Source organism: Andrographis paniculata, unplaced genomic scaffold (genome assembly GCF_009805555.1).
Source record: "Andrographis paniculata isolate CXL003 unplaced genomic scaffold, ASM980555v1 Contig87END, whole genome shotgun sequence".
Lineage (NCBI taxonomy): Eukaryota > Viridiplantae > Streptophyta > Magnoliopsida > Lamiales > Acanthaceae > Andrographis > Andrographis paniculata.
Window position 1 is genome coordinate 3,279,224 of NW_026137625.1, and position 20,740 is coordinate 3,299,963.

At 32.0% G+C, this 20,740-nt stretch overlaps 3 protein-coding genes across 6 annotated transcripts; 1 reads left to right on the forward strand and 2 right to left on the reverse strand.

Moving 5' to 3' along the window:
- Positions 1–373: 373 nt before the first annotated feature.
- Positions 374–6,505, reverse strand: LOC127242535 (uncharacterized). 2 transcript variants are annotated; one of them, XM_051262092.1, is made up of 6 exons: positions 6,083–6,505; positions 5,826–5,955; positions 5,598–5,733; positions 4,823–4,859; positions 4,476–4,716; positions 374–621 (listed from the first exon to the last, which is right to left on the reverse strand). In XM_051262092.1, exons 1-6 carry the CDS (start codon positions 6,263–6,265, stop codon positions 542–544), a joined length of 807 nt encoding a protein of 268 aa, XP_051118049.1. In that variant the 5' UTR covers positions 6,266–6,505; the 3' UTR covers positions 374–541. The 2 variants fall into 2 exon arrangements, with proteins under 2 accessions (XP_051118049.1, XP_051118050.1); XM_051262093.1 differs by having other exon boundaries at positions 374–609; positions 6,083–6,501.
- A 3,444-nt stretch (positions 6,506–9,949) lies between these two features.
- LOC127242771 (lysine-specific demethylase JMJ21) lies at positions 9,950–16,634 on the forward strand. The gene is made up of 16 exons (XM_051262461.1): positions 9,950–10,237; positions 10,871–10,981; positions 11,085–11,143; positions 11,233–11,375; positions 11,799–11,996; positions 12,077–12,276; positions 12,638–12,737; positions 12,829–13,374; positions 13,841–13,963; positions 14,074–14,154; positions 14,246–14,580; positions 14,678–14,923; positions 15,042–15,126; positions 15,243–15,456; positions 15,992–16,157; positions 16,252–16,634. The coding sequence occupies exons 1-16, from the start codon at positions 10,080–10,082 to the stop codon at positions 16,388–16,390; spliced, it is 2,904 nt and encodes a 967-aa protein (XP_051118418.1). The 5' UTR covers positions 9,950–10,079; the 3' UTR covers positions 16,391–16,634.
- On the reverse strand, positions 15,376–20,594 carry LOC127242774 (VQ motif-containing protein 9). 3 transcript variants are annotated; one of them, XM_051262465.1, is made up of 2 exons: positions 19,385–20,594; positions 15,376–15,490 (listed from the first exon to the last, which is right to left on the reverse strand). In XM_051262465.1, exon 1 carries the CDS (start codon positions 20,486–20,488, stop codon positions 19,406–19,408), a length of 1,083 nt encoding a protein of 360 aa, XP_051118422.1. In that variant the 5' UTR covers positions 20,489–20,594; the 3' UTR covers positions 15,376–15,490; positions 19,385–19,405. The 3 variants fall into 3 exon arrangements, with proteins under 3 accessions (XP_051118422.1, XP_051118423.1, XP_051118421.1); XM_051262466.1 differs by having other exon boundaries at positions 15,406–15,498; XM_051262464.1 differs by lacking the exon at positions 15,376–15,490 and adding an exon at positions 17,661–19,294.
- Positions 20,595–20,740: the final 146 nt, after the last annotated feature.

Genomic DNA, 20,740 nt, shown 5'->3' on the forward strand with positions numbered 1-20,740 from the left:
CTTATTCCAATCGCAATGTAAGTTTTTTTTCGATAAGATTTATCACAAACCGTTTGTTCGTGTGTTTTCTTTTTGTTCCATCGATGAATGTTTTGGATTTGTGGCGAGTTATGAATTGTAAGATGTCTTGTTTGAATCCGATTACATGGTTCTTGGCGTGTCAAAGTTTTTTCTTGGATTTTGATGGATCTTCGAGTTAAATTTATAATTTTATTGGACAAATATTTTAATTTCGGTTCAAAATAATCAATATTGTTAGAGCTTTTAGACACTTCGACCTGGATCATAATGGGCAGTTTAAATAGAAAATAAAAAATCCTACAAATACTGAGATATATATATATATATATTCATATTAATTAATATACGAAGATTGAATATAATACTTATTAAAAAATAAGCCTCCAATATTTAAGAGAAGACAAAAGAATGGTTAAATAAGGTACAAGTTTTTGGACAGAACAAATGCAAATAAATATCTACTAATTATTTTACATATATATATATATAATTTGCATGAATAAATCGTGTCTAGTCTGTCTCAATTAGTAGAAGAATTTGTCGATGAAGTTGTACCAGGTCCAGCCTCTGTTTCTATCAATGTTTCACCTGCAAAACCAACTGAATATTTTAAATATAAATAAATTCTTTTAATAATAATAATAATAATACAAGAAAAGGACCTCTAATATTATTTGTTTAATAAATTGTTCTTTTCTATTTATTTTACTAGTTAGTTCAACAAAACTCTAGCTATGTACGATATTTGAAACATATGTATTCTAAAATCTTGATCGGTGTTTTATGGATTTTGGAATCAATGTTATTCGGGGAACTAACAATAATATACTAGATAAAACATCAAATATACTTCTATAAAATACCAGATATATTTTTATTATATACTTTCTTTGTCCAGTTAGAAAGTATACACATTTCTATTTTGGGATGTCCAATTATAAAGTAAACATTTCATTAAATACCTCATTTTTTTCCACAAATACCCTTACTTTACATCACATCATCACTTTTGTATCAAAAAGCAAGGGCAAAAATGTCATTACACTACTTTTAACTACCCACTATAATTAAAATACTATTATTTCTTAAACATCGCGCCAAAAGTAAATGTATACTTTATCCGTGGACGGAGGAAGTATAACACTGATTATACTTCTATAGAGTACTAGACATAATGTTATAGACTTATAGTGCATTAGTTTAGAAAATAAACAAATAACGAATATTTTTAATTATCGGAGCACACTGTTATTTGTACTAAAAATATATACATTTAATCCGAATTTTTTAAAAATATTCTTCAAATCAACACAATAACGAAGTCGAATTATACTTCTCCCATATATATATATATATAATTTTTCGGTTTCCATCACCAGTCTATTCTCAAATAAAGCTGTTAATAAAGACTATCTTCACCCAGACATAAAATATATTATAGACATATATGTTTCTTTACCCAAAATTTCTCAAATTTTACTATTTGAACTCTGCATTTAAAAAAAAAATACTCCATTCGTCCCATGTATTATGGGCCTATTACTGTAGATACGAGAATTTAGGTAAAATGTGATTATTAAGTAATTAAGAAGTGTATTAGTAAAAATAATTATCGTATAATCAAAATAATTGTGGATTAAGATTAAGATAACTTAATAGTTTAAATAAGATTAAAAAAAATTATAAAATTTAAAATTTAAAATGAGATTAAATTGTATAATTATATTTCTAAAGAATGAATGGACAAATTATGTGGGACGGACGAAAATAGAAAATAGGGACAAACTATGAAAGACGGAGGGAAGTATACACTTTTTTTTCTCACAAAACATCTCATCAAACATTATTTTAATACCAAACTCAAACCATAATTTTACCAAACTTATCAAAAGAAACATATATTAATCCAAATATACGTTTCGGTTTAGCAAATATACATTTCGATTGAGTAAAACTAGTATGTATTTATTTGACTCAATTAGCAAATGTTTATTAAAAAATAACACATATTGATATAATATTAAACATATATGTAAATAATATATCATATAATTATATATAACAAAATATATTTTAAATTCAGCACAATAGTAATTTGATCTAATCACAAAATATTTATAAAGAAAGTAACAAATAATACTATAATATATAATATATTATATAATACAATATACGCTATCTGTTTTGTAACAATTTACTAATTATTTTACTTTGATGTGCTAACTTAATAATATGTTATTTATCATGTAATAATTTGCTAATTTCGTCAAATTAATACTCCATTCGTCCCTTAACAATTTATCTATTTTTTTCATTTTGGTTTGTCCCATAACAAAGTATACATTTCATATTTTAGTAATTGTACCACCTACCTAACATTACAAATACTCTTCTAATTTATAATATATTACACAAATGTCATTATCTTTATATCATATTTCCTCCGTCTATTTTCTATTGTCTTAAAGTATATTTACACGGTTTTTTAGGTGATTGTCTTTTTGTTATGAATGGACAAATTTGCCCTTAAGTGTATGGTAGAGATTAAAAGTAATAAATGAATGAAGGGTAAAAATGTAAAATTTGTGTTTAAAAAAGAAAATATGACAATAGTTGTTGGACGTTCCAAATAAGAAACTAGGACATTAGTTTGTGGACGGAGAGAGTATAGTATTAATAAGAATAATTTAGTCTTTTTACATTTATTTTTACTTTATCCTAATATTTTTAAAACTCCGTAAAAAAAAAAAAAAAAAAAAAAAAACAAATGGATATATATAGGACCGAGAGTGTGTGTATATATATATATATGTGTCTGTAAAGCACATGTCTTTCTGGCATGCATAAATTCCTATCCCCATCCATGTATCTATATATATATATTATGGCAATTGGCAGGCCAGGGTGGACCATTCTCGTATAATAATTTCTACAGCTCATCTCACCTGCTGACTTCATTACAATGCACTCTACAATTAATATTCTCACCTCTCCACACCCCACATTAATTTATATGCTCTAACAAATTTTACAAAAAAGTGTTTTTTTTTTTTTTTTTAACATAAATCTCTCTACTTTTATTATTTGAATTTTATAGTTTTTAAAAGTAAGTATATTTTTTTTTACAAAATATTATATCAAATAGTATTTTAATATCAAATTTAAAACAAATTTTATCAAACCAATCCTAAAGAAAAATGCCCCTATTGCACCAACCGTAAATAAATTTTAGACTTTGTTTATTTATATTTTTTAAAGCTATTTATTAATCATAATTTTTTTTTTATTTAAAACAATTATTATATCAGACATCAAACTTTTTATTGTTTTTAAAACTTCAAAACTCTCAATCTAAACATCGTTTTTACATGTCCAAATCTTAGACATAACAACCAAAAAAAAAATGAAGGCCTTCATTACTCATGTTTTTCAACTTGACTTTTTTATTCAAAACATTATAATATTCAATGTCCAGTTTTTATTTAAGGTTATAATTAAATACATATTTTTATAAGTTTTGACACTATATATCCATCAACAGTAAAAGAAATAAAAATAAAAAATAAAAGAAACAAAAAATAAAAGAAACACACATAAAATATTAATTTCATCTCATAAAATTTCACATCAAATTTATAATTCTATACTATATTTTAAAATTTTCAAAATTTTCTATATCACACTTGAACGCATGTTGATCACATATAATTTTTCTATAATACTCTATCCGTTCTATATCTATATATATCAATTTGTTTTTTTGCACGGAGTTTTAGAAATATTAGTATTATATTAGGATAAAATAAAAATAAAGGTAAAAAGACTAAATTAACCCTGTTAATATTGTATAATATAAATATAATGACATTTGTGTAATATATTGTAAATTGGAAGGGTATTTGTAACGTTAGATAAATAGTACAATTATTAAAAAAAAAATAGATATTTTGTTATGGGACGGACAAAATGAAAAAATAGATAAATTATTAAAGGGACGGAGGAAATAACAAATACTAAAAAATTTCATACAAATTCAGGTGGAACTTCAAACAAGCACAATTCAATTAAAGACAAATAACTATAGTTATCAATCTCGAGAATAATAGTAATAATAAAAAGCAACGAACTAATTTAAGAGAAAATGTAATTTTAGTATTGTAAAAAATATTTCTTGTTATTTTAGGTTGATTTTCTCTTATTTGTCAGCATTTTAGTAGTCATACATCTTTGAGTAACACTCACATATTCATTAAAAAAAAATGTTACATAAAATTTTATATATAATGCATGAATATGTATCACCTGTAAATATAAGATAATTCAAATTATTTTCAAATAAATTTACTCAAGAAGCAAAATAATAATAAAAAATTAATGCTTATAAAAACCCAAATTTAATTTTTTTTTTTAAAGACTTTATTCCAACTTTATTGAGAGAGTATTTAAATAATTACCTGTTGAGGGTGAAGTGAATGGAGGAATCCTCATTGGTTGTAATATGAAATTAGGGTGAGGGGCGTAGGTTAAGGAGGAAGACCCCATCTGCGCAGGATAGTAAAGATAAGGAGTTCCTTGGATATGCTGCGCCGGAGGTGTGGAATAGCCATGGAGATATGGAGTTGCCATGGATGATGATGGTGATGATGAAGATGATGGTGCAGGTGAACCGCCATACACCTGATTATAATATATTGCCTGCACAAGAATTATATGTAATATTGTTAAATATGAATTTATGAAGAAAATAATTATTGTATCATTTTACTTTGTTGATTAAAAAAAAAAATTGAACAAATTAAACCTGATGGTAAGTGTAATCAGATGGGTATGCTGAGTACCTGAAAACCAAGATTCATTAATATACAAATATATATATATATATAGGCGGCTAAACTACTGAATATAAAAAGCACTGTACTAAATAGGTCACAGCGTGCTATCGGACACACACGGTATTACTACAGACAACACACAATATATATTACTATAATACAAATACAATACATGACCTAACATTACATAATATAGTATCACATAACACATACTATATATAATTGATTTTAGCACGTGATATACTCTAATTATAAACAAACAACACATATATTTATTTATTATATAATATGTGTTGTATGTAATAAATGCATGTATTATTTTTGTATTTTACAGTGTGCTGATTTTCAAAATTCACTATGTAACATGCATTCATATTTTTATTATCCTGAATTGTCATACAAAATCAGTAAAAATCCTGTTTGTTCTTTTAGATAAAATTTTTCTAATATGTTTGTTCAAAAAAATAAATATATTAAATACATTTTTTATTTTTATATTATTTATACAAATTTTCGGAATTTACATAAATATATATATATATATATATATATCAAAACACAAAACAAACATACGGCTGTACTGAATCTAAGCAAGTCCGGGGATGTAGGTTCTTGCTATAATCATGCTAACGGTAATTTTGCTTCAGGACCAATGGTCCATGGACTTGCTAAGAAACGTTCCCTCTGATTGTTAATTTAACAGCAGGCTGCGATATATATAAATATATATATATATATACTTACCCGTACTGTGGATAAATAACCGCCGGCGATGCCGGAGGTGGAGATAGCACCGGATACGAGTATGAAGACGGTGATCCAGCCTGCGGCGGCGCCACCGTTAGGCCTCCTTGATGTAAGCTTCCGGCGTGATTTCTTCCTGTAATTTAGTTTAATTATATGCTTTCACAATGAATTGATTAATTAATTATATGGTAATGATGCATTAGAAATTAGGAATGAGAAAGGAACCTCTAGGTGAAGACAAACGACGTCGTCTTCTTCCCAACGAAGCAATGTTACAATTGGCTCTTCTACCGTCGATCACCGGATTCGGATCGGCGCAAGCTCTCCGAGCGGATTCAGGATCGCCAAACGTTACCTGCGTCGATTAATTTGGTTATTGAATTAGAAATCGAAGAAGTATTGATCGAATTACATATATACATAGATATGGATGTTTATGTTTTGCGGAAGAATTAATGGCGGTGGAAACGATAGAAGCTTACGAATCCGTATCCTTTGGATTTCTCTGTATCCTTATCGTTGATGATGACTGCTTCTAGAATCTCTCCAAACTGCTCGAAATAACCGCGCATGACGGCGGTCGGAGTTTCCCAGGCGAGACCTCCGACGAAGACCTTGGTAAGCGTCGTGTCTCCGAACGGCGATCGGTAATGGTGTTGAGACATCGTTGATTGGATCGGAGTTTGATCGTCAAATCAAAATATTGTTGGAAAGTTGTTAGGTAAGTCTTCCGGCGCGTCCATTGGAACTTGGAATCTGAGTTCAGCGGCCGGCGGCGGTTGGGAAGTTGCGATTTGGTGTGGAGTGCGTGAGCGAGGGTGAAGAAATTTAAGAAGGATCGGGTAGAGTGACAGCGAACCTACAGTTGGAAGGGAAACAGGCTGATTTGATTTGCTGTATAATGTTTTGGATTTGTGGCTTTTTTGTGTGATTTTTGTGACAGCTGCGTCGCTTTAGCGCTACCCACGCTGACAGTACATTCATTCCAGCGAATAATAATAATAATAATAATAATTAATAATAATAGGAATAGATGCGTGTTTTTTTTTAAAAAATAAATAATTTGAGAGTTTGCCTGGCGCTATTTTTCGGCTGTGATTCAGATCGATCGAATTTAATAGTCTAAAAAATTAAGTTTGGTTAGACAAATCATGGAAGGAGAACCACGAGGGACAAAACTATACTAGGGTTTGAGGGTCAATTGATCCAAAATCAAATTTTTTATAATTTTTTTAATATTAAAAATATTAATTTTTATATATTTATATATAAATTACCTCTCAAAATTATTTAAATTCATATATAATTTTGTCATTATTAATTATTTAAATTTATTAGTTAAATATTAAATAAATTATAATATTTTACCCCCATAATTTAGATGTTAGTTTTGTCACTGAAAATCATATGTGGCAGATAAGATCTGAAAAACGTCAAAATTTAAACCAAAAATATTGATACCACCATATCATCATTTACAAATAGTAAAAAAAATAAAAAATAATTTTTGTCTACTTCAAAGGTTTACATATTTTTATTTTTCTCCATCCAATTAAATATTTACATTTCTCTTTTTAATAAAGGTAGATTCTATCACTAACTATTAATTTATATATATATATTTATCGTGTTACTACACTTTATTATTCATTTACATTTAAAAATAAAAACAACTTAATTTTTATACTACTATATATATGTTCTGTTAATAATAAAATATTAATATTTCTTAACCTACTTACAAAAAATATATATAAGTATTAAAGTTGACAAGAGAGAGTAATAAAAAATCAATATATACATGTAAGATATAGTAGAATATCTATTGATAAATTAGTTAAAATAATTAATGAAATTTATTATGGAAAATTATTTTTTTTTAATTTATTATTCAATCAATAAAAAGCCTTATAGTCATCCAAAAGATATTTATTCAGTCTCGAGATGAATACGATTCGAAATCCAAAGTAAAGTCCGAATTGTAATGGCTCAAATCGTAGGTGAAGACTATTAGATAAAATTTTATCCTTTTTTAGTGTAATTAACTATAATTAAAATTATTATTAAATATATTAATTATAACCACCATTAAAAATAATATTTATTAATGTCATTATGACCATAAATTACGTCAGCTACCATAAATTACAAACCGATATTAAAAGTGCGCACTGAACAAACGTCGATCGAAACTCGTATTTGTGTGACATATTGTTTGAAAGTACCAAAAAATTTGATATGATATAAAATATAACTCAATCTTTTTCGATATATTGTACCGAAATATCTCTAAGTGTCAACTATAATGTGCACAACTACTAGTACTTACTTCCCATCATGTTTTATCTTTCAACTACCAAATGTTTTGTCTTTGTTTGATTTTATTGTTTAGTTAGAATATTGATTTAAATTAATGAGCGTTGTGTATACCACATAAAATTAAGGATGTCAACGGGGCGGGTTTGGGACGGGTTTTGCAGGCTCCGAGACCCGCCCCGCTAGAAAATATTAGGCTTCGAGATCCGTCCCGTTAGAAAATATTAGGTTCCGAGACCCGCCCGCCCCGCTTCCACCCGGCCCAGGACCCGCCTCGCCCCGAAACATTCGGGTTCGGGGCCAACCCGGCAAATCCGTTTTTTTTTTTTGTAAATATATAATAATAAATATTTTTTTAACAATCGAATACTAAAATAAATAGCATTAAAAACACACAAAAAAAAATAAAATTCTAAAGACAATCAAATATTGATCCATAAAAATAAGATAAATAAATAAATAATATATTTTTATTATATAAATATACATATATTAGGTATAATAATTTTAAAAAATTATTTGGAGCAGGTGACTAATTGAATTTTATATTTAAAATTATTTAAGTAAATAAATAATATATTTTTATTATATAAATGTACATATATATTAGTTATAATAATTTAAAAAATATCCGGGTTTGGGTCCGGGTTGGGGCAGATTTTTAGTAAAATCTGTAACCCACCCCGAACTCGGCCGAATTTAAATTTTTAAATCCACAATCCACTCCGAAACATATTATTTAGACCTGAACCAGCAGAGCGGATCCGGGGCGATCCGGAGCTAACCCGCCCCATTTGACATCCCTACATAAAATATAGCTTGTCAACACATAACTTTGAAGGAATATAAAATGTTTAGTGTTATATGCATTTACATTATCTTTTAACATATAAATAAATCATGGGTTTCACATAAATTGTTCATATATTTTTTTTTTTGGTCTATTTTACATAATTTTTTTATTTTTAAATATAATTATATATTTTAATCGCATTTTAAATTTCATAATTTATAATTTTTTAAATTTTAATTTAATTATTTAGTTATTTTAATCTTAATATATAATTAATTTTTTTAAAAATTACTTACTAATTATATTTTTTATATATTAAAAAATATTAAATAAAATATTTTTTTATATATTATATTTAAAACGAATTTTACGTTCAAAATATTATATCAATACTTATTTATATCCCATCGTATAACTATTTAAATTTAAAATTTTTAATATTCAAATCTCAATTTAAAATCCAAACTCTCAAACCACCACAAATAAACAAACCCAATAATTTAAATTTTATTATGACCATAGCTTTGTTCTTTCAAAGTTTGTTTCCACACGTTTTCCTAAAAAAAAATATTAATCCCTCCGTCCAATGTATGTAATATGGGTGTATTACCGTAGATACGAGAATTGAGGTAAAATATAATTAGTAAGTAATTAAGAAGTGTATTAGTAAAAATAATTATTATTTAGTAAAAATAATTCTAGATTAAGATTAAAATAAGTAAATAGTTTAATTAAAATTAAGAAAATTATAAAATTTAAAATTTAAAATGCGATTAAAGTGTATAATTATATTTCAAAAAATAGAAAGGAGACAAACGAAAATAGAAAATAGAGACAAATTATGTGAGGACGGAAGGAATAATACACTACATAAATTCATTATTTTTATATTTCATATACAATTCTCTATATATCATATAAAAAATTTATTTTCCAAAAATCCCACAAAATAAGCACACCTCCCGGACTATTATGTCAATTTTACAGTTAACACTAAATTATATAATTAGTAAATAATTTAAAATATATTAATAAAAATAATTATAGTATAAAAAAAATTAAAAATAGGATTAAAATAATTAATTAATCTAATTAAATTTAAAAAATTTAAAATAAAATTAAATATATAACGAGAAGGAGGTACTACCATTAAAACGTGACACATTCGCCACGCTTTATTGACACGCTTAAGAAACCAAATAAACCTAAAATCGTTATCATCGACGTGTCAGATTCTAAAGTCGCGTTTCCTGGAGATTCGAAATTGCATCGCTCCCGTTCCGACTCCGAAGCAACATAAATTCTAAGCGTGGTTTTTACGTTGGGAGGGTGCTCTCAATTGAGTTTCGAACGGGGTTTGTATTGGATAGATGGATTCCTGCTTCGGTGAATTGCGTCCGGAGGTATTGGCCGGAGATCGCCGGTCGGAGGCTCTAGGTGACCTCCGTGTTCTTCCGGATGAAGTTTTGTGTATTATATTGGCGAATCTCACGCCTCTCGATGTCGCGCGCCTCTCTTGTGTTAGCAGGTGCAATTCTCGGCATATCGTTGGTCAATTGTTTGTTTTCCTTATTTAGTTTGTGCTTTCCATCTTTTGACTGCAATTCAATCATGGATGGCGATGTGAATGAAGGGTGATTTGTGATCTTAGAATTAGCATTTGCTAACTGAGCTTGATTATATTATGGTTTTACCAAGTGGAAGTTGATTTAGTGTTTTTTTTTTTTTTTTTAGTTCCATCAGGAGAGATTTTTAGCACTGTTTTCACATCTAAATCGTGTAAATTTTGGGGGACTCATTTGTTGCATAGTGAAGAAAAGAACTGCAGCATGGGAAAGTTAGCTATAAGCTGTAGTATTATGAATCTTTGATGTTTAGCTCTCATCTAATTGATATTATAAATCATAACATGAGCTATCCACATTTCATATAGGTAAACATTGATTTGGATTTGAGTGGAAAGTTTTGATTTGTTATGTGATGTGTTTTAGCTCGAAAAAAAATATAATTCTGTAAAAGGAAGATCAAAGTACAATCAAACACACCCATTGTCTTCTTCTAATTTCAACCAAATATCACTCTAATGGTGGTCTATCCTAGTTCATTTTTATATGCCTTGACGCATCTGTTTCTTCTTCTCCTTATTTTTTTTTGGGTATAGTGTGATGTATATATTGTGCAACGAGGAGCCACTGTGGATGACTCTGTGCCTTAGTGTTGTGATTCGTGATCTGGAGTACAAAGGATCGTGGAAGAAATCTGCCTTGCACCAGTAAATTCTTGATCCCTCTCTCTCTCGAATAATTAATAATATAAAGTTTTTATATTAATATACAGAGAATTTGATTGCTTTCATTGTATTCAAATGATTTCAGATTAGATTTGCTACACAAATATACCGAAGCTCCGCCAAAACAAACTCTGTACTTTGATGGTATTTATTTAAAGAATCTCTGTTTTGATATTTTGTTCGAGGATTATATCATCATTGGTCTGATGCCAATACTTGATACACTTATGCAGGATTCAATTCATTGTTTCTCTACAGAAGGTTCTATAGATGTAATACGACATTAAAGGAATTTTACTTTGATGATGGAAATGTCGAGAGAAGGGAGAACATCTCATTGGAAGAGTTCCATAAGGATTATGATGGTCAAAAACCAGTATGTTAGCAATATACGCAACAACTATGTTGGGAAACACATTTTTAATTGTCAACTATGCTGAGAAACTTATTTTTACTTGTTTATGTAGTTACTATTGTTATTTTCCCAAGGTTATTTATAATGCATGCTCAACATGGTTTAACTTCATCTTCAAATGGCTATACCTTTGCTTCTTGATAATTAGTGCTCCTGAATTCAAATATGGCGGTGCCTTTTCTGATTTGATCCACACACACACAAAAAGAAAAGATTTTTTTTAGAAGCTTCAGATTATGATATTAAGTTTTAGGTTTTCATCTACAAGGATAACTGATGAAAAATTCACATGACAATTCTTTAGATCTGGACTGGTGATTTGTGAGCTTAGAGGTTTTGATAACAATGTGATCTATTATTTGACAAATGCTACTTATATGTCAGGTTATGATTGATGGATTAGCAGATAATTGGTCTGCAAGGAAATCATGGACATGTGAAGAGTTCTTGCTGAAGTATGCAGATACAAAGTTTGGTATATCACAAAGGAGTTCAAAGAAAATAAACATGAAGTTTAAGGATTATAATTCATACATACAACTTCAACGTGATGAAGATCCTCTATACATTTTTGACGATAAGGTGTGCCTGTTTTCCTGTTATCAAAATGAAGTTTTGGTTTGTGTGTTGAATTGTACACCTATGGAATTATACTAATGCAGTTTGGGGAAGCAGCACCAGACTTGTTGAAGGATTACAGTGTGCCCCAACTATTTCAAGAAGACTATTTTGATGTACTGGATATTGATCATCGACCTCCTTTTAGGTGGCTTATAATTGGACCAGAGAGATCTGGGGCCTCGTGGCATGTTGATCCAGGTCTAACCAGTGCATGGAACACGCTTCTCTCCGGCCGTAAAAGGTAAAACTGGCAAACTTTGCTTGAAACTTGCATCTAGCCAATAACAGCATGTGTGGTTACTAAGTAGTGCTTGCAAATAAGTAACATACATTGTTGTATAATATGCTATGATTTTCTTTGTTCCTCTAGTCTCGTGTGCCCTGTCCTATGCTAGTTTAGTTATATATTAAAAAAATAATTGAGTGCCAAATATAATTGAGATATCCTGTATTAAAGTGTCATGCAGATTTCTTCACAAATTTATTAACAAATCATGTTTTTTTCCTGGTCTATGCAACTTTTTGTTTGTGCAGATATTCCTTTGTATGTTTTATTATTATGTTTGTGCTATATATTTATGTAATGTAATGTTTTTATCTAGGTGGGCTTTGTATCCTCCAGGACGTGTTCCTTTAGGAGTGACGGTGCATGTAAATGAAGATGATGGTGATGTCAATGTGGATAGTCCATCATCTTTGCAGGTATTGCTTTGTATGAAAGTTTCATTTTCTGCTCCCTTGTTTTTTCCCCCACACTTCATTGTTGTAACTCCATAGCCATGATATCTCTCAGTGGTGGCTGGATTTTTATCCCCTTTTGGGCCCCGAAGACAAACCAATAGAGTGTACCCAAATGCCAGGAGAAACGATATATGTTCCAACTGGGTGGTGGCATTGTGTGTTGAATTTGGAGACCACTATTGCAGTCACACAAAATTTTGTCAACTCCAAAAACTTTGAATATGTATGCTTGGACATGGCTCCTGGGCACCTTCATAAAGGCGTCTGCCGTGCAGGGTTTCTTGCTCTTGATGAGGTTTCCTATAATGATATTGTTAAGCATGACTCTGATTTAACTAGGAAAGAGAAGAGGGTCCGGATGTGCCAGTCCCTAGAGGATGCAGTCTCTGAGAATGTAACAAATATGGATACACGTGATGATTTGAAGGATTTAGAATATTCTTATGATATTAATTTCCTATCCATGTTTCTGGATAAAGAGAAGGACCACTATACTTCATTGTGGAGCTCTGGAAACTCCATGGGACAGCGAGAAATGCGAGATTGGTTATGGAAACTCTGGGTTGGAAGACCAGAACTTAGAGACCTAGTATGGAAGGTATATAATTTCTTTTTCATTTTTTTGTTGTTAGATGTGGTTGGAAGTTTCAATTTAGTTGAACTGAATTACTAATTAAATTTATAACCTGGTGGGAGACAGCTTGGGATCTAGATGCTGGAAAGCTATGTGAACTTTATTAGGTTAAAACTTATAATTGAAATGTCTTTGTACAACACATGGTTTCCAGTAACACATTGATATTAAAATTCATTTGGAAGAAGGATAGTAACATCTAATGTGCAAAATTTGTTGTGATTTTTAATTTCTTACGGTTGATTTCTGTGTAGCTCAAAGATCAAATATTGCCCACGGATTAGGCTTGTGATTTATGTCTCTCATGATTAAATTTCTTCTTTCTTATTAATTGATGAATAGACGCATCCAGATGTCACCACATATAATAATTTTGAGGTTTCAATAATAATATTGACTGAATTTCCACCACTTCTGCTTTATGTCACAGGGGGCCTGTCTAGCGCTCAATGCTGAAAAATGGTTTGAACGTGCGGGAGAAATTTGTGCATTTCACAAATTACCTGCCCCTCGGCTTGATGAGAAACTTCCTGTTGGCACAGGCAGCAATCCTGTAAGTTTTTCCCTAAATTTGATGCTCCCCTGTGGCATACAGAATGTTTTGAAGTGACAGCTTTGAGTTCCACTATCAACTGATAAGAAGGTTCTATGATATTTTGACAGGTCTATGTCGTTGATGATTATGTGATAAAAATATTTGCCGAAGGAGGCTTGGAAACTTCGCTTTATTGTTTAGGCACTGAGGTATTACTCTACTCCCTTGTAGTGTAGATACAATGCTTTCTTGTTCTTCAGTTTCATGGTGTGGGATTATCTATATTTCGATTTTTTGCAGCTCGAGTTCCATAATCTACTGAATAAACTGAACTCCTCTCTGAAGAATCACATCCCTACCGTATTAGCAAGTGGGATTCTCATTTACGAAAATGGATCACGCAGAGCCTTGCCCTGGGATGGTAGAGGCATATTGGACGTAGTCACCACAAGCAATTCCGTCTCAATAAGATATAATGAAGTGGACTACGCATTTGGAGTCTGGGGGAAAAAACTCTTCGAACATGAAATAGCTGGGAAGCTGCCACTACACGAATTAACCAATAGTGAGAAGAGCTCCTCGGTGTGGCCGTATATTGTGACAGAAAAATGCGAGGGAAAAATATTTACTGAACTGTGAGTTGTCCTACTTCAATACAACCAGATTCTTTAATATGATGGAAATAAATTTCACGACATTATCTCATCACGTTTCGCGTTGTTTAATCTGCAGAAGAGATGCCCTCTCCTCGGCAGATACACTTAATTTGGCCTCCTTCCTTGGTGAGCAGCTGCGTGATATTCACCTTTTGCCTGTGCACTGGCCATCTCCCGATGACTCGACTCTTTCAGTCGGAGAAGATCATTTGAAAATGGCCCTCGCTAATGGGCATGGTGCGGCTCACTCATTCGACCGGAGATTATTTGTCAGCATTCTGAACAAGCGGAGGAAGAACATCACAAAGCGATTGGTTGATTGGTACCAGCTTTTTCTATAATTTGATATGTTGATTACTAAGCTTTGCATATTTTCTGGTTCTTTGGCCTTCCTCTTTTTGTCGTCAACGATTTTGTTTCAATTCTTTTTATCTCGGCAGGGGCCATCCAATTCCTAGCAACCTGATTGAGAAAATTGACGACTACATCCCTCTCGACTTGACAGGGTTTTTAGATATTTTTGAGGTGATCACCAATTCTTTTTTTTTTTTTTTTTTTTAACTCAAAGAAGTTTACAAGTCTGCATTTTATCATCATCTCAATATTTGTAAAAATCCTAAATTCACTTGTGTCGCTTGAAGGACGAGACAGGATTCCGAAGATCGTGCACCTGGATACACTCGGATGTAATGGATGATAATATATACATGACTCCATGCCGCCCGGCTTCTCGATTGGCAGAAAGCGCCCCCTTTCCTCGGCTACCCGATAATGCATTGTTTAGCAAATCTAACTGCAGCCAGACGCAGTCATGGTGTCCAAGCCACATTCTTGATTTCAGTGATTTGTCCATAGGTAAGTTCTTTTCCTTAACATGAGAACATTATGGCTGCGGTTCTGGTGTTGAATCAGTACAACATGATATAACGACAGACAACACACGATTTATGCTAACATGATAAAAATACTGCCATAAATTGACAACATATAATATAGTTCTCACAACTTATGTTACTATCAAGTCAAATCCTTATAGATCAAGTGACGAGACATCTCTTAAAATTATGCATATTCTACTTATAGTAAAAACACTTAGTCCACCTATAATTTTACCAGCTCTGCTTTAACAAAGAACAACAATTTTGACACTATCGTTTTTTTACTTACTAATTTTTTTTATCAATTTATCAGTAAATTTTTCATTATACCTTCACTTTATTTTTATCCATAGCGGAATGTGAATATCTTTTTATCCATTTTATATATAGCCTATTCATGCGGAAATATACACACACACACACGTGTGTATCTAAATGAATTGGCCGGTGTTGTTGAGCTGAATATTGGTCATTTTGAAAGTGTTGTGATCATCATAATCTCGATTTTGCAGGAGAACCAATATTCGATCTGATTCCCGTACATCTTGACGTATTCCGGGGAGATCCTACTCTCCTGAAACAGTTTCTCGGCAGCTACAAACTTCCGCTCTTGAAAAGGGAATTGCTCAAACAGTCGGTCGAGGACAGCAGGTTCAAAAAACTCTCCTACCGCGCCATGTAAGTTTAGAACTTTCCAATCAATTGTACATATTCATTCGACTCCAAATTCGCACATCATATATCCATCGGAATTGAATTATCGGATTTTCAGGTGCTACTGTATTTTGCATGACGACAACGTTCTCGGAGCCGTTTTCGGACTCTGGAGAGAGCTGAGGACAGCAACGTCATGGGAAGAAGTTGAGGAGAAGGTTTGGGGTGAACTAAACAACTATGCAGGCTTCTGCTGACCGTTCTTTTTGAAATTATTATGGTAAACTTTACTTCTCACCACATAAAAAATAAATAAAAAATGAAAAATAGAAGGGTTGGGAATTCCAGGGGTATTATAGTACGTTGTTAACTAAGAATTTGGCCAATGCTTTATCTGTGTTACTGTTTTTCTATCATCTAATTACATTATTGTTCTTAATACTATCCTATTGTAGTTTATTTTGTTTCACTACAATGGATATGATTTTAATTATAGTAAAATATATACGTCTAAAATATCACTCAACATACGCTATAATATATTATTGATTTTTAACTCAATAAATATATATATATATATATAGCAAAGGGTTTGCATTGTTTAAACTGATATTAAAAGTAAAATATTACTCCATCCGTCCCAGATACATGTAGAAGATACGGTATTTTAAGAGGGGGTGTGATTAGTACAATGAAAATAATTATTTTATAATATAAATAATTATAAATTAAGATTAAGATAAGTAATTAGTTTAATTAAAATTATAAAATTAAAATTAAAATTAAAATAAGTAATTAGTTTAATTAAAATTATGAGATTAAAATATGTAATCCTTTTAAAGAAAAAGGAAAGTGATATGTTCGTGGCTAAATGGGACGGAGGCATTATTATTTTTTTAATTTTATAAATAAATATCTACTTTTAAATTGATTTGTGTATGAAATTCTAATCAAACAAACCCTTTGCCTACACGTATACTACTCTTTTTTTGAACTTTTTTTATCTGTTGGTGGGTCTTCTTGACTCTTGACTTGAAGAGCTCCTGCGACCCGGAAAAAGGATATGCTGTAATATTTAACTTAGTAAAATGATTATGCTATCAGACAAAATTATATAGTATATTTTTTTTCTTTGAATTTTTTTTATAGAATGTATATAATCATTTTTTTTTTTTAAGTTTTTGCATTTATAAAATTAAAATAAATTTTTAATATTATATTATTAACTATCTATATTTATTTAAAAATTATATATATAATGTATTCTTTATATAAAATACTCCATTATATTTAATTTTGATTTGCATACCATTGCCATACGATCTATTTCTATCAACAAAATGAGATTAGTTTGTCCCATAACGGATGGTCTAAGTGGTGTGAAAGTTAGATTTGTTATTCAAGAGTATTACGTTTGGTTCTCATGTTATGGTCTAAGTGGTGTAAAAGTTAGACTTGTTATTCAAGAGTATTACATTTGCGGGTTCTCATGTTATAAAATAAAAAAAAAAAAAAAAAAAGGAACTAATTTGTTTGGTTGTATGAGTGCAAAAGATATTTTCTATATATAATAATTATATATTATTAAAATTTTGATATTGAAAATAATTTCAGGCTTTAGTTTTCTCATTTGAGGTTAGTATGCATTATTACAAAGCATCTTCCTTAAGGCAATTAATTAAAGGGAAGTAAGTCTTCAAAAATCTGTATAATTTGATCATAACAAAGCAAGGGCAAATTGAATTATATACATCATGCCTGTACTTTAAAAACAAACATATAAAAAATAAATATCTTGCAATAGTTTTTTTTTTAAGTATAATTTACCTCAACAGCAAACAGTTAATTAAAATGGTTGATACAAATTAAATAAGAATGTTGTACCTATAAAATTTTGTAAAATACTTGTCCCAGGATCATATCAAATACTTATTTCATCTCACAAAATATAACATATAACTTCTTATTATTTTCAAAATATCTCTCATTTTAATTTTTACATTATAATTCATTAGGACCTCAACTTCTTGAATCCCAAATTCTAATAACTAAGTGATAGGGAGTGTAATCCCAACAGGGCATATACTATTTTAAAAGATACACGTAAACTACGAGCGAACAAAGGAAATTACAAGAATCGAGCATTCGGGATTTAGTCCCAACCCATTACCTTATTTAAAACTATCAAATATATACATCTTCAGCCTTCCACGACTCCTTAAACATAACAAGCGTGTAAGGACTTTTAACAATCATGTTACACATGGTTCGGCCGTGCTACACTAATCTCACATCATAGTAAGTAACTTCCTATTAAAAAGTAGCACCAAAATTGGTTCGAATTTAATAATCATACTTACACGTGTTTTCACCCGTGAGAATTTGTTCAAAGTTCGCCGTCACCATCTCAAGGCCTAATAACACTCCTCTTCTATACATTAAATATTTACTTAGGACAAATTTCAATTCTACTTTCCATTGTAAAGGGGAGTGTCATTTACAAAAAAAATTGAAAACATCTCCTAAATTCAATTCAAATCAATTCATCATATGTAGGCTCAAATGTAAAAGACATTATTTCCACACTTTCTTGAACTATCATTATTACCACAATAGCCATAAATAGTGTTTGTTCATCCTCAAGCCATCCCCAACTTCTAGTTTTGGCAATACCAAGAAAACCCACCATCCCAAAAGAATTTTCTATTCTAAAACAGAATTATTATGTAAAAACAAACCCCATTGTGAGCTTCCCAATAATGGAAAATATAGAATCAGGAATACAATAGACATAGAATAAAAACACCATATAACTAAAATTGATTGTGTTCATCAAGCCCTAAAAAGCAACACAATATTCAGATAGTGTAAAACACAAATTGAGCTAACATATGATAAAAAAAGAACACTAAAGAATCAAGATCCCAATAATTTGAAGCCTAATTGCCCCACAAAATTTGATAAAAAAAAAGAGTTTAATTTGGTAAAGTAGGGAAGAAAAGAGTTGCATTGCATTTCCTACACTTTGTTCATCATTCATATACAGAACAAACACTGATTAACCATTCTTGCCTAAATCTGTTGTTCCACTACATTACACTGTGCTCATATTTCCCTATAATCTTCCCAAACCATGTACATATGCATATTGAAATTCATCACTGTATTCACGAAATAATAACAAATTGATTTTAGAAAAAAAAAAAAAAAAAGGAATGAAAATGGCCTAGGATATGATGGAACATACATACCTCTTTGTATAGTGAAATTCCTTAAATGCCCTTCCACCTAGGGCTTGGAACAGGGAGAGTCGGCGACAATGGCAGCTGCGGAAACCCTAACTGGCCAGTCGGCGAAAACAGGAAGCTCGGTGAAAGCAAACCAAACGAGGATTTAGGCGACGGAGCGCATCCAAATGGCAGAGGAGACAGCGGAAGCACCGGAAAAGGGGACGGCGGTAAGGTATTGGACGGAGGCGGCGGTTGGTGGTGTTGCTGCTGCTGCTGCTGCTGCGGTGGGGCAGGTGGAGGATGGGGGTGAAGCGGCGTCGGCGGCGGTGGTAGCGGTGGTACGCCGCTCCCCCGAGGTGAAACAGCTGATGAAGATAAGGCGGAGCTCTGGATGTACCGCATATAAGCGGAAATTGGAGATTCAGGCTGAGTCGGCGGCGGATATGGCGGACGGTGGCTGAAATCGGTCTGAGGAATAAGAGAGTCAGGACGAGGTGCGACAGGCGCGACTGCGTTCCACATAGGCGGCGGAGCAGGGGAGGAGGCAGAGCTCTGCAGAAACCGCATATAAGCGGAGATCGGGGACTCCGCCGCAGGGTGCACAGACGGAAGCGGCGGAAGCGGCTGAAACGGTTGCACCTGCGGCGGCGGCAGCGGCGGCGCTGAAAATCGTTGACCGGCGTCGTTTTGGGGGCGAGGAATGAGCTGCGTCAGCTGCGTAGGTCGGTTACCAATCTGAGCCAGCGGCGGCGGGCGGATCCTCTGGAGGCGAGAGCTCGGCGGTCTAGGGTGAGTAACCGCCGGCGGCGGCGGCGTCGGATTGCGCTCGTGAGCCGGCGAGCCAGTGAGCTTCTGCACGACATCGCGGAAATCGTTTTTGTTGATGTTGTACACCGGCGGTTGCTGCGATTGTGGCTGAGATTGAGTCGAATTCATCGGATTAGGCTCCGGAATCGGTATCGCCGATGAAGCTCCGGCCGCCGGCGGCAGGAGAGGCTTCCGAATCGGCTTCGAAATCTTGTGCGAATTCCGGTGAACATTTTTGAGGAACATTTCTCTGTTAGCTCCTGTGGAGGAAGACGAAGATGAAATCGATGAGGAATCGTTGCTCAAGGCTTTATCCATCTTCGCAAAACTCGCACCACCGTCTCTCTCTCTAGATCTCTTCCTTTCTCTCTCTACAGTTGAGCTCTATCGTGGTTATCTCTCTCTCTATCCACTCTCTCTCTACCTATAGATACAAAACATATATATATAATGTGTATTTGAAAACGATGTATGAAAGAAGAGGACAAAAAATGTACTGTGGACAGTCTCCAGAATACAAAGGAAAGGCAAAAAGCTAGAGCTCCCAGGACCTCAGGTCCATGTATACGT